Here is a 13,086-nt window from a genome sequence, read left to right as displayed (position 1 = left end):
CTTATTTAACCCTTCACAATAACCTTCTGATAGAGATTACTGTCCCCAATTTATAGATGAGGAAATTGAAGCTTAGAGAAGTTAAATAACTTGATCATGGTCACCCACCTAATAAATGGTAAAGCTGGGATATGGACCCAGATTTTCCTGATTCTAAAGATTATTTTTTTCTCCTCTCTTCCAACCCAAATTATGTGAGTAACTGTGAAAAGCACATTCTGTAAAAATATTTCTATACCTGGTATTTATCTGGGGCCCTGCAAGAGGATATGTAGACTCCATGATAGTTGGTGAATGATTTATTCAATTTCACATGCTCAGAAACCTAAAGAAATAAAGAGAATATTACTAATGAGTGACAAAAAAATAAAAAGAAACATGATTTAACCACATATTAGCAAAATAACAGACAAAATTAGGTTACTTATATGAAGTGTCTTCATCCATAGATGAATAAGATAAAGTGCTTATGAATTCGGATCACTACTTTGTAGTATTCGGCCTATAAATTAATGTTAATATTTATTCTAGGCAGCAAATCCCACCAACTATCTATTTATTAAGATTCTGCACCAAGATCCTTGTATTAATTTAGTGAGCTGGGTAGGGCAGGTAGTATTTAATACATGAGACTTTAACCAAAAGCTTCATAATAGTCAGAAAACCACAAAACAGCAAATAGGAACAATTTGGGCTAGATATTTATTTGGTCTATAATAAAGTCAACAAATTTTCAAGCTTGTGGAGATAGGAGACAAATACTGCATACCCACAAACTAACCTGTATTAGTGCCAAGTCAGTGGTCTTTTCTTGGCTCCTCATACATTCTCTGGGCAATCTCATCCACTCCCATTGCTTCCGAAGCAAACATACCAAACTCTCAGTGTCTGCCTCTCTTCCAAGTTTCACATCTGTATTTCTAATTGCCTACTGGATTCTTGTTGCTGTTTAGTCACTAAGTCAAGTCTGACTCTGCAACCCTGTAGACTCTAGCCCACAAGCCTCCTCTGTCCATGAGATTTCCCAGGCAAGAACACTGGAGTGGGTCCCCATTTCCTTCTCCAGGGGATCTTCCCCACTCAGGAATCAAACCCTAGGTCTCCTGCATTGCAGGCGGATTCTTTACCACTGAGCCGCTGGGAAGTCCTACCCATTGGATATCGACATCTAAATATTATAAAAGCAAAACACAGACCCCAAAGTCCTTTCTTCACAGCTCATTATTTGCTATGTTCTTTTATCAAATCTTAGAGTTAGAATCTTTAGGCCCTGTGTATTCTACTTCAATCCTAACAAGAATTGTTTAAAAGCAAGGTAAGGAAGGAGAGAGTTATTCATTCTGGTGCAGAAGTCATTCAGAAAATTTTTTTAGTTAAAGTCAGAATCTGGAAATATTTACAAAAACCAAATCCTATTTAAAGTGCCCTTGTAAGGTTGATAAAATGTCCCTCTTAGAGGTATCTGGACTTCATGCAGCTTCTATGGAATGCATGTTTTAAACTTTAAAGTCCTTCTATGCTACTTGGTTGTCATGGACAACAATATTCAGATTGATAGTTGTAACTTTCAGAAGTAATAAAGTGCCGTTTTTCTTTATTAAACAAAAGAGTCTTAAAACTCCTTATCTGTCTCTTCTTCCTTTATGCATTAAGATAAATCAAAAATGTTGACCTATTATTTCTCATTTCAAAAAAAAACCCATAGGAGACAGTTAATTGATAGTAACACACAAGCAATTAAAGCTAATGTAGTGAAAGTAATATCATGTAACACTTATACCTAGCAAAACATTTCTCCTGGATAATGGCATAGTTGTGTATCAAATGGAAACCATCAAGTCATCCTTCTCTCTCCTTTCTCCCTCTTCCCCAATATAAACTGTCCATCTCCACTGCCTCAGTTCCTGACTTTATTAGCTCTCACCAGATTTACTGAAAAGTCTCCACAGTGCTACCAGAAGGGCTGCCTTTGTGCTCAGTCAAAAAGGGTTGAAAAGCATTAGTTGCTTAGTTGTGTCCAACTCTTTGTGACCCTAAGGACTGTAGCCAGCCAGGCTCCTCTGTCTATGGAATTCTCCGGGCAAGAAAACTGGAGTGGGTAGCCATTCCCGACCCAGGGATGGAACCTGGATCTCCTGCACTGCTGGCAGATTCTTTACCATTTGAGCCACCAGGGAATTATTGCTATATAAATCTGACCAAGTTATTCTCTGGCTTAAAGAGTTGATGGCTCTTCTTTCAATTCAGTTCAGTTCAATCACTCAGTCTGTCCAACTCTGTGCAACCCCATGAACTGCAGCACGCCAGGCCTCCCTGTCCATCACCAACTCCGGAGTTCACCCAAACCCATGTCCATTGAGTCGGTGATGCCATCCAACCATCTCATCCTCTGTCTTCCCCTTCTCCTCCTGCCCTCAATCTTTCTCAGCATCAGGGTTTTTTCAAATGAGTCAGCTCTTCACATCAGGTGGCCAAAATATTGGAGTTTCAGCTTCAACATCAGTCCTTCCAATGAATATTCAGGACTGATTTCCTTTAGGATGGACTGGCTGGATCTCCTTACAGTCCAAGGGACTCTCAAAGAGTTTTCTCCAACACCACAATTCAAAAGCATCAATTCTTCAGCATTCAGCTTTCTTTACGTCTTCTTTCAATGTCCATCCAATTACTCAGTCGTGTCCGACTCTGTGACCCCCATGGACTAGCCCGCCAGGCTCTTTTGTCCATGGAATTCTTCAGGCAAGAACACTGGAGTGGGTTGCCATTCCCTTCTCCAGGGGATCCTCCTTGACCCTGGGGTTGAACCAGGTCTCCTGATTTGCAGGCAGACTTTTTACAGTCTGAGCCACCAGGGAAGCTCCGGCTCTTCTGCAGAATAAAGGACTTTCAGAACCTGGCCCCATCCTATTATCCCACACATCCGTTCACTCCTACATCACATTCAGTGGATACTGGCAGTATCCACGCACACCTACTGTCCCTTTTATTTGGAAGGCCCTGGTAAACTCATCATCCTTCACAATCCAATCCGAATATCAACTCCTCTGTGAAACCGTCTCCTAGATACCATGGTGGTGTTACTACCGACTGTGTTCACACCCACAGCATTTTCACGCTTTGTTATTTATAAATCACTTCCAGCCGACCACGAACTTTAAACGTTAACCGATCCCTTACTATGTAGCTGGAGAAGGAAATGGCAACCCACTCCAGCAATCTTGCCTGGAGAATTCCATGGACAGAGGAGCCTGGCAGGCTACAGTCCATGGGGTTGCAAAGAGTCAGGCAAGAATGAGCAACTATCACTCAATACTATGCAGCTGTCCGAGCATACTGGGCTTCCGTCCAGACATTTTTACAGTAAAAACTTAATATGATAGCATGTTATCGATTGAAAACTTTGTTCACATACCTAAGTACAAATGATTCCCAAGGAATTCATCGTCCCGATTCCCTTTGCGTCATTAGTCCAGGCTCCTAGTCCGCTGAACCCAAAACAGGCAGCAGAGGGTTGCCCACCCTCGTCCCCCAGGCTCGCAGAGGCCCCCGGGGGAACTGAAGCACAAAAATACTCACCGCAATCTCCGCCGAGTTGAGGTTTGTTTGCTGGGCCGGAACAGAGTCCAAGGAGAACCTCTGCCAACTCGCCCCGCCTCTGGGACGTTGAGGGTCGCGGGAACCGTGGCGGCAAATACAAGCTCGCGAAACCGAAGCCCGCGCCACGCCTGCTGACTGGTCGGAAGCCCAACCCATCAGGGAGAAGGGGCGGTGCCGGACTTGACACTCCCGGTCTCCGCGACGCTATGGTGCAACAGCCAATCAGCGCCCTGCACCGGTCCGACGCCGACCAATCCTAAACCTCCGTGGAGAAAGAAGGGCGCCACCCGCGCTCCTGGATCAGATTCCGGAGGATTTAAACACTTCAATTTCGTCAACGGTTAAGTTCCGGGGTGGGGCGGGACTTGCGCACGCGCAATGAAAAAGCCCCGCCGGGCGGATGAGATGGCAGAGGAAGCCGGAAGTACTGGCTTCTCTGGTTCACTCTCGGCGGCTAGAAGTGAACCAAACGCCTTGATTAAATGCACAAAAAGAGGGGAAGTTCCGACTTCTTCCAATTTCTTTCCTAAGAATCATACTCGCCTCTCAACATAAAAGATTTTAATTCCTTCCTGTTTGAACCGAAAAGAACGTGGCCATTTGTAAGCTATTTATACTTACCTTCACAATGAATGGGCTTCTCTGATGGCTCAGTTGGTAAGGAATGTGTCAGCAATGCAGGAGTCCCTGGGTTGGGAAGATCCCCTGAAGAAGGAAATGGCCACTTACTCTAGTAGTCTTGCCTGGGAAATCCCATGGACAGAGGAGCCTGGCAGTCCACAGTCCATAGGGTTGCAAGAGTTGGACACAAGTGACTAAACCACCACCCTCCATAATGAATATTGGTATTAGGTATGGTATTGGTATTGTATATATGACATATGATATTAGTATTAGTGTGATGATTTATAGTTATCTTCACAAGTGTTGATAATCGCGCCTTCACCGCCATTATCTTAATCGATTGTCTGAATAGCAGAAGTAGGTATTACTGTCCCTATTTAACAAGGGAGGACATGTAGAAGATCACACAGGTAGATAGTGCAGAGTCCAGATTTGAAATGTCACTTACATTTCTCTAGACTTTTGTTAGTTTCCTGAGCAATGTGGGAGTGTCTTAATGTCTGAACTGCACTTGTAGGCTGTTTTGTACGACTGTGCATCCACCCTTTTGAGAGAGTGAAAACACTATCTTGAAAAATGTATCAAACAAGCCAAGAAATATGTGCTCCAGTGTCAATCTCTGCTTTCCTGGAAAAATTCCTAGAATCTAGGGAACACATTTTAAGAGAAATGCTGGTGAGTTCCTCAGATCTGGTGTATGAGCAGGAAGAGCCTCAGACAGTGATGCATGTCTGACAAAGCCTTGGATGACCCAGTGGAGAACTCTAGAGCAAAGATTGCCCATGAGAGGAATCCCACATTAGGCAGAAATGACCAGAACCCTTGCTGTGCCCAGTCATTGCCTGGAACTTACCATAAAGAGCAAGCACCATCGTTAAGGCAGATCTGGAAGACCACAACAAGAGGCTGCCAGCCAAGTGTATTGTTTGCTGCTAATTGTCACGTTCTTTCTAGAGATAGATCCAAGTGACACACTTTGATGGCTGCCATGGTTTACATTAAGTGCAAAGGCCCTGGGGTGAGCATTTTCTGACATCTTCAAGGAAGGGCAGGAGACCAGTCTGTGCTGAGCAAAATGGGTTAGAAGACTATCAACAGTTGAAGGACAGGAGGTGTTGGTAGATCATGGGGCATTTCAAGGACTTAGCTACAGTCTTGAGTTCTACAGGAAGTCAAAGGAAGATTTGAAATAGGGGACTGTCAAGATCTGATTTTAGGTTTTAAAAGCATCACTATGGAAGGGGACGAAAGAGGATGAAATGGCTGGATGGCATCACTGACTCGATGGATGTGAGTCTGGGTGAACTCCGGGAGTTGGTGATGGACAGGGAGGCCTGGCGCGCTGGGATTCATGGGGTCGCAAAGAGTCGGACACGACTGAGCGACTGAACTGAACTGAACTGATGGTTGCCACATAGAGAATAAACTGTAGGGGGCAAAGGCAGAAGCAAGGAGACTAGTTAGCTGCTGCAATGACATAAAGGAGAGATTGACAGCTTGAACTGGAATGGTGGCAATGGAGGTGGTGAGAGGTTACTGGATTCTGCATATATTTTGAAGGCAGATTCAAAATTTGATTAGAGATTGAACTTAGGATGTAAAAAATAACTTTGTGTGGGCTCCTTATGATTTGTGTTTTTTTTTTAAGAACTACTTTAAAATATCTGAAAGAGAAACGTAAGATGATATGAATTAAACAAAAAGGAAGGGGCAAGCATAACACACAACTCCCTATTCCTTAGGTGTAGGCTGGACATAGTGACATCTTTCCAAAGTGGACAGTATGTTAAGGAGTGGAGGAAAGAGTAACTTAACAGTGGAGAAACCTGACCATTAGTATTTCAGCCATGTGATCAAGGTCAATATTAATAGTCATGCTGATATTGTATATACTTGATATGATATGATGAAAATGGCACTTTACCTGTGTGGTCTTCCTTCCAATAACCTATAAATCCAAACTTATCTTGAGAAAAACATCATACAAATTTCAACAGTGAGGAACCCTAATAAATGTCTGACCTGTACTTCTCAAAACTCAAGGTTATCAAAACAAGGAAAGTCTGAGAAACTAACTAAGAGGAGCCTAAAGAGATAACTAAATGTAATGCAGTATCAAGACTGGAATCATGAAAGAGAAAAAGCAGACCAGGTTGAAAACTAAGAAAATGTAAATAAATTCTGGACCTTAAGTAATAATAGTGACCAATATTGGATAGGTAACTATAACACATGTACCATATTAAATATGACCTGTTAATAACAGGGGACTCTCAGGGTGGGTAATGAGAATCTGTACTATATTCTCAAGTTTCCTGTTAATCTAAAACTGTTCTTAGAAATAAAGTCTGTTTAAAAAGAAGAAAGGGGCCGCCACACTCGCCCTTTGTGATGGCCCACATTCTGTGGAGTCTGTTTCTCTCTAAACAAATCCACTTCTTACCTATCAAAAAAAAAAAAAAACTAAGAAAGGAATGGGCAAGAGGAGAATTAAAGTATATGCTAATTTTTTGAACAACAGCAATAAATAAATGCCTTCTTATATGCTTAATAATAACTCAGTTCAGTTCAGTCACTCAGTCGTGTCCAACTCTTTGCGACCCCATGAATTGCAGCACGCCAGGCCTCCCTGTCTATCACCAACTCCTGGAGTTCACCCAGACTCACATCCATCGAGTCAGTGATGCCATCCAGCCATCTCATCCTCTGTCGTACCCTTCTCCTCCTGCCCCTAATCCCTTCCAGCATCAGAGTCTTTTCCAATGAGTCAACTCTTCGCATGAGGTGGCCAAAGTACTGGAGTTTCAGCTTTAGCATCATTCCTTCCAAAGAAATCCCAGGGCTGATCTCCTTCAGAATGGAGTGGTTGGATCTCCTTGCAGTCCAAGGGACTCTCAAGAGTCTTCTCCAGCACCACAGTTCAAAAGCATCAATTCTTCAGTGCTCAGCCTTCTTCACAGTCCAACTCACATCCATACGTGACCACTGGAAAAACCATAGCCTTGACTAGACGGACCTTTGTTGGCAAAGTAATGTCTCTGCTTTTCAATATGCTATCTAGGTTGGTCCTAACTTTCCTTCCAAGGACTAAGCGTCTTTTAATTTCATGGCTGCAGTCACCATCTGCAGTGATTTTGGAGCCCCAAAAAACAAAGTCTGACACTGTTTCCACTGTTTCCCCATCTATTTCCCATGAAGTGATGGGACCAGATGCCATGATCTTTGTTTTCTGAATGTTGAGTTTTAAGCCAACTTTTTCACTCTCCTCTTTCACTTTCATCAAGAGGCTTTTTAGTTCCTCTTCACTTTCCGCCATAAGGGTGGTGTCATCTGCGTATCTGAGGTTATTGATATTTCTCCTGGCAATCTTGATTCCAGCTTGTGCTTCTTCCAGCCCAGCATTTCTCATGATATAATAACTCAGACTTCAATTAAACATTTTATTACCACTGGACTTCTAAGCAGGATATACATTCAATGCTATGGATTAAAAAAAATGCTATGGCTAGAGTGCTGCTGCTGCTGCTAAGTTGCTTCAGTCGTGTCCGACTCTGTGTGACCCCATAGACGGCAGCCCACCAGGCTCCCCTGTCCCTGGGATTCTCCAGGCAAGAACACTGGGGTGGGTTGCCATTTCCTTCTCCAATGCATGAAAGTGAAAAGTGAAAGTGAAGTCACTCAGTCATGTCCAACTCTTCGAGACCCCATGGACTGCAGCCTACCAGGCTCCTCTGTCCATGGGAGTTTCCAGGCAAGAGTACTGAAGTGGAGTGCCATTGCCTTCTCTGATGGATAGAGTAGATATTCTTAAAACTGAATTACAAGTAATTACTGACTTCATTTTTGAATTGGAATGATTCAGCTTCCTATTTAGGACAAGCTGGAGGAATCCAAAGGGCTTATTCCTTAGGTATTAAAAATTTTGTGGAATATGATACAATGTAACAAGCATTGACCCTGGGCATTTGGCCCCAGTTCTGTCATTTAAACTCTTTAAGATTGATTTTCCTTTTTTGCATATTGTACATCATCATAAAAAAGAGTTAAATCATAATAGTGTGAAAATTAATTAAAAGACTACCTATATATATTAAGTGTACCAGCTGTACTAACAACTGACAGTGTTAATAAATAAGCAACACATTGCTGTACATACATAAAGATGAAAGGAGTAATTTGTTAAATTAGAGAATAAGCTTAGTGAACTCAAATCTACAGATGCTCTACCAAGGTTCTACTACAAATTAAGCTTTGTGCTAAATGGCATGGGGGATTGGAAGGATGTGTTCTTAAGCAAAGAACAAGGAAAGCCCAATTTTATAGGGGCATGTAATAAGAGGTAATTATCCAAAGCAAATATGAATTATTGTTAGATTGCAGCCTATTAGATAGACTGAATACATACCGTGGTATTCTTTGATCCTTGTTTATATAGGCTGCTGCTGCTGTTTAGTGGCTAAGTCACGTCCAAGTCTTTGCAACTCCATGGACTGTAGCCTGCCAGGCTCCTCTGTCCATGGGATTCCCCAGGCAAGAATGCTGGAGTAGGCTGCCATTTCCTTCTCCCAGGGATCTTCCTGACCGAGGGATCAAACAAGTATCTCCTACTTGGCAGGCGGATTCTTTACCACTGATCCACCTGTTTTATGTCATTTCAGGACACCATGGAATTGCTACGGCTACTGGCCCCTACACAGAAAAGCTATCAGTCTTATTTTTCAAATTTTAAGAGCTTTAATTTGCTTCACAGAGAATCATTTCCAGTATGTCATGCTTTTTAAAAAATGTGTTTTTTAAAGTTGTTGCACAAACAACACTATAAATTAAAAAAAAAATGTAAAGGGAAAAATTAATCCAAAGTTCTACATTCTAACATAACAATTGTTTTCATTTTTCCTATTCCCTTACAGTCCCTGAACATATGACATGGTCTTTAAGATTAGACCTGGTAAATGTTCAGTGTTATAAACCCTGATGTGCCTGCTAACAGGCTCGTCATGGGAATTAAAGAGCTATTGTTATCACCAGGAACAGGGAAGCTGGAATCAGTTACCAGTTCTGCCCTTATTTACAAAACACCCAACTTTCCCTGTCTCTATTTACACTTCTAAGCTAAGCTGGACTGGTGCTTTTAGAAAATGACTACAGCTTTGCTTTTAAGGAACATCATATTTTTAAGGAGGATTGTTAATCTGTCAATTTATGTAGAATTTCTTTGAGACTCAAACCTCTTGGGAGAGGTAATAATAACAATGTGTCAAGTCATGTTGACTCATTTTACTTATTTTTTGAAAGCTTGAAGTGTTTTGGAATAAAGACAAGAAAGATCAAATAACATATTGGTAAATTCTCTGTAAATAATGGCTCAGCTGATTTTTTTTTTAACCACCATCCTGATTTTGCAGGCAAAGAAACTGTGGGTATAAGCAAACTACCTAGGCTTGCAAAGTTGTAATAGGCAAAAAACGCTGGAAGACCTGCTGAAGACCATCATTTCCCTTCACTGGTTAGCCTGCCATTCTGCAGTATGCAGACTGAGCTCAGCTGACAGCATCACTCCCAGGAGGGTAGGTGAATTGTCTGTTGCCACATTTGGCACATCAGCTTTTAAAAAATCATGTTTCTTTTAACCAGTGCTCTCAGAATCTTTGATAAAAGGTACTTTGATAAAACATTACAGCAATAAGTGCAAATCTGAATAACATCGAGTCTTCCTTTTAGAACCTCCATTAAGCATCAGGTTATGTAATGGGCTAAGCATCCCTCCAGGAAATAGATCACAATGTAATAGATGGCTATGAAGGCCTCAGGGCAAAGCATATGGCCTGCCACCTACCCACCTGTGCCACCCACACACCTGCCCTGTCTTTGCTCCATCACCCAAACTGATCCTAGAAACCAGTTCCTAGCTATACTCAAGAAAGGAATTACAGGGCAGCAGTTGTCAAAAACCACTGTAGATAGAACTTGAGTGGCAGGAGCCAAGTTACATACTCTAAATCTTCCAAGAACCTTGGAGTTTCCTTAAGAGAGTAAATCACGTTGTAACAGTAACACATTTGTTATGTTGTATAGAATCATCAGACATAGTCTCTGCCTTCAAGGAGCTCTAAACCAAGTGTGTGGATACACAGTACACCACAGTGCTACAACAGAAGTAAACATGGGATGGAGTAAGTGTGGGCCGGGTGGTGGTAGTGGGTGTAGAAACACAAAAGAGGGGCACCTAACCCAGTCTTGGGAATTTAGACAGCGCTTCCCAAAGGAGGTAAAATCTGAGCTGAATCCTGAAAAATGAATAGCACGTCAAACAGATGTTGTCAAAAATGGAAAAATCAAAGTATGGAACAGATATTTAAAGTGCAAGTATGATAAATAGGACATAAGTGGTGAAAAGGCCCTACTTCTTAAGACCCTTGAGAGTTCCCTATGAACACAGCTATACTCTGGTGGTAATATGCACATACTGAATATATGTTCCAAAGACTTAATGTACTTGATAAATAAACACATATGGGTAGGAGTGAGTTTTGAGGATAGCTCTTATTTTTACATCTTTCGAGATCAGTCTTCACATCTGTTACAGAACTTACTTTGAATGGATTTTGTGCCTATGGAACTTTTTACCTCCTAAAGGTTCAGTACTGTATAGGATGAAGGCATATTTTGAAGCTGTACATTCTAAGTTTGAATTTGACTTTGCTAGCTAACTGCCTCTGTGTCTTTAAATAAAGTACTTCCACTTCCTGGCTCTTTTTCCATCTGCAAAATGACAGCACTAACTTCATTATGTGTATTTTATAAGGCAAGGCCAATATTCAGCCAACACACAACTGGTAATATTGTGTTGGTGGTTAAAAGTGAATTATTTCCATGTGAGTTGGATATAGCTACTTCCCTGAGAACTTGGGACACCTAGGACCTCCTCATGATCCCACAACTAGAGGACTGACGCCGGCATAGCAAATCCTGGCACAGAAATCGCAACAAATATTCTGATTGTATTAATTATTGAAAAGTTTGAATGTCATCCCAAAACTAAGTAATAGAGTGAAATGCTTGGCACATAGTGGATATTCAATAGATATTAATCGAATGTATTTAATCTATGGATTCAATCTATGGATTTAGGTAGAGAATAGCTTCTATTAGGTGATAGCCATTTATTCAATATATACTCATTGGCACATTCCTATTTTGGGTCTGATTGTTTGCATCGAGGGGGAACTCACTGAATCTCTGCCACCTCCACAGATTAAGAGCACTGATATAAGGCTAAAGCAAAATGAATTCTTTGGGGACAAATTCAGGACTAAGGTGCTAAGAATTAGACCTTTCACTGTGGACAAGCAGACAGGTTAAATGTTCGAGCATCAGAGTAGCACAGTGTCTTTTATGAATGCTTGCCTCCTTGGCTTGGCTCCATGGGACCACCTGGTGTAATAAACAGGTGTTTTGGAAAACCTCTTCCATGTGTCTCCTCTCTACCCACAGCACTACTCACACTGAACACTCTGGTCACCAAAAGTGTGTGATATTTGGGCTGGGGGCAGGGTTCCCATACCAAACATTCCTTGTAATCCATTAAGGTTTGTTATATAGCAAAAGATAACCAGAGTAGGCCCAAAGAGACAACAAATAATACGTTGTTTTCTGCTTAGCCCTGATCTTTCTGGAAAACCCTTGGTAGAGATGGGTGTCTAGGTTTCATTTTTTTAATATCTTTCTTCTTTAGTTAATTTTCCTTAGTTGCCTAACATGGTTGGCAGGAGATGGGCACAGTGCAAGATACTAAGTACTGAGCCCTTGTAGTCAAATTCTCCAGGGAGTCAAAGAAAAGTTACTACAAATTGCTATAAGTATACAATGAAGTTTTGCACCCAGACTCCTTCCTATGTGGAATCCTTAGTTCTGGTGGTCTCTATCGTGGGAGCTAGAATGATTATCTTTTTGTCTCTTTCCTAATTTATGTAAAAAGGGCACAAGGCCTTCATCAAAAACCAAAGAATAGCCTCCTAGACCCTTTTCCACAGATCCATCCCTGTAACATCTTTCAGCTCTGGCAATTATACCAGATGAGATAGAGAAAAGTCATGCCCAAAAGAAAAGAGGCACATTTGCTTCAATATGGCCTTTTTTTGTACTCCTACCACCTCATAATAATATGACCAGTCATTCTCATTTTCAGCTGACATATATCCTACATCCTCCTCCCTGGCAGGTGGAAGATTGGGAGACTTCCTCTGAGCTTGAATTGGACTTTTACCACCAGGCATTCTGCCAGGCCAGAGGGCAGCAACTATAGCCTGTGGGCACCTGTTTTGGTATAGACTTACACCCTAGCAGTGGTTTTTACATTTTTAAGTGGATTTAAAAAATGAGAGAATAACATTTTGAGGCAGGTGCAAATTCAAATTTCAGTGTCCATAAAAAAAGTTTTTTGGAACATTATCACATTCATTTGTTTATGTATGATCTGAGGCTGCTTTTTACTATAATGGCAAAGTTGTGTAGCTGAATGGAGATGCTAAGCCACCCAAGACCTAAAATATTTATTGTCTGGCTTTTTACAGAAAAAGTTCGCAGATCCCTATGCTAAGTACCAGGACATACCTTCAAGAGGCACAGTAGCAGCAATTGGATAACTGTCCTTCTTCTCATCAAAAAACTAAACACAGTAGGATGGTGTGAGGTCATCTATACCAATGCTTTCATTTCACCATTCTCTCCATTTCCTAGTTGGAAGATGAAAAACTGAAGTTCCAAGATTAGCAGGAGTTTCCTAAGGTTACAGTGATTTATTGGTAGCATAGAGACTAAAACTTAGGTCTCCCTATTCTAAGTCAGATGTCCTTGCCTATTAAT

The 13,086-nt window shown here is 41.4% G+C and overlaps 1 protein-coding gene across 4 annotated transcripts in view; it reads right to left on the bottom strand.

Annotated features, from left to right (window-relative positions):
- STIL (STIL centriolar assembly protein) overlaps nucleotides 1-4,096 on the bottom strand; it is a 54,247-nt gene extending 50,151 nt beyond the window's left edge. Inside the window, exons 1-2 of one of the 4 annotated variants that reach the window (XM_070368103.1) lie at nucleotides 3,577-4,096; nucleotides 239-325 (exon numbers count right to left, since the gene is read on the bottom strand). In XM_070368103.1, the coding sequence (XP_070224204.1) occupies nucleotides 239-282 (44 nt within the window). In that variant the 5' untranslated portion in view covers nucleotides 283-325; nucleotides 3,577-4,096. Of the gene's footprint in view, nucleotides 1-238; nucleotides 326-3,412; nucleotides 3,554-3,576 lie in introns of those variants that run through there. The other 3 variants (XM_005907760.2, XM_005907761.2, XM_070368102.1) reach the window with 3 other exon arrangements.
- Between the last annotated feature and the right edge of the window lie 8,990 nt (nucleotides 4,097-13,086).

This window comes from Bos mutus, chromosome 3 (genome assembly GCF_027580195.1).
Source record: "Bos mutus isolate GX-2022 chromosome 3, NWIPB_WYAK_1.1, whole genome shotgun sequence".
Taxonomy (NCBI): Eukaryota; Metazoa; Chordata; class Mammalia; order Artiodactyla; family Bovidae; genus Bos; species Bos mutus.
This window is presented reverse-complemented; position numbering and strand designations above follow the sequence as displayed.